Below are 768 nucleotides of genomic sequence, written 5' to 3'. Positions count from 1 at the left end.
ACGATGATGACGACGACAGCGACGATAGCTTCAAACCCAGTGTCCACCATGAAAAAGAAGTCAACAAATCAAAATCATCATTGAATCTGAGTCATTTCATCTTCAAGAGTGATTCTTCAGAAACAACAAACAAGAAGAAAAAATCGAGTCCAACAGCAGCAGAAAAATCTCGCGCCAGCAATTTTGTGAACAGCAACGAAGAATCGAACGAATCCAGATCAAACGTCACATCATCTCAAAACTTGAACAAAATTTTCGACGAGAAGACACATTCGAGCAGCAAAAGAGGGAGGAAGCCGAGGAGGGAGAGGAGTCAGCGGCGGTTGGAGAGCAACGAGAGGGAGAGGCATCGAATGCATCTGCTGAACGACGCATTTCAAGAACTCAGAGAAGTCATTCCACACGTCAGGAGTGGCAGGAAACTCTCGAAAATTGAAACGTTGACACTCGCTAGAAATTTCATCAAAGCACTGACGAACGTCGTTTGCGAGATGAGGGGCGAGGAGATGCCATACGCCGACATCATCGCCGACAAAAGCAGCAGCAACCAAACTTGCACCTCTAGTCAGCAAACAAATTCTCTGGAGAGCCTCTTAAATGATGACGCACGGTCCCCAGACGTTTCATCAACATCCTTCCTGAATATAAACTTCACTCAAGATCTGATCCAGGCTGCTGGTGTTGCTAAGAAATGAAAATAATTTAATTAGAGAGGTCAAATCCGCAATTATGGTTCTGCAACGAATTGTTAGATGAAAATTATTTAAA

At 43.9% G+C, this 768-nt stretch overlaps 1 protein-coding gene across 1 annotated transcript; it reads left to right on the top strand.

Annotated features, from left to right (window-relative positions):
* Positions 1-314: 314 nt before the first annotated feature.
* Positions 315-485, top strand: HELRODRAFT_148428 (hypothetical protein; the record flags this gene model as incomplete). Its single annotated transcript, XM_009029583.1, has 1 exon — positions 315-485. A coding segment is annotated over one exon (171 nt), but the record flags the coding sequence as incomplete, so codon positions are not given.
* Positions 486-768: the final 283 nt, after the last annotated feature.

Source organism: Helobdella robusta, assembly GCF_000326865.2.
Source record: "Helobdella robusta unplaced genomic scaffold HELROscaffold_60, whole genome shotgun sequence".
Lineage (NCBI taxonomy): Eukaryota > Metazoa > Annelida > Clitellata > Rhynchobdellida > Glossiphoniidae > Helobdella > Helobdella robusta.
Note: the sequence above shows the minus strand (reverse complement) of the source record. Positions and strands in the feature narration are given on the sequence as shown.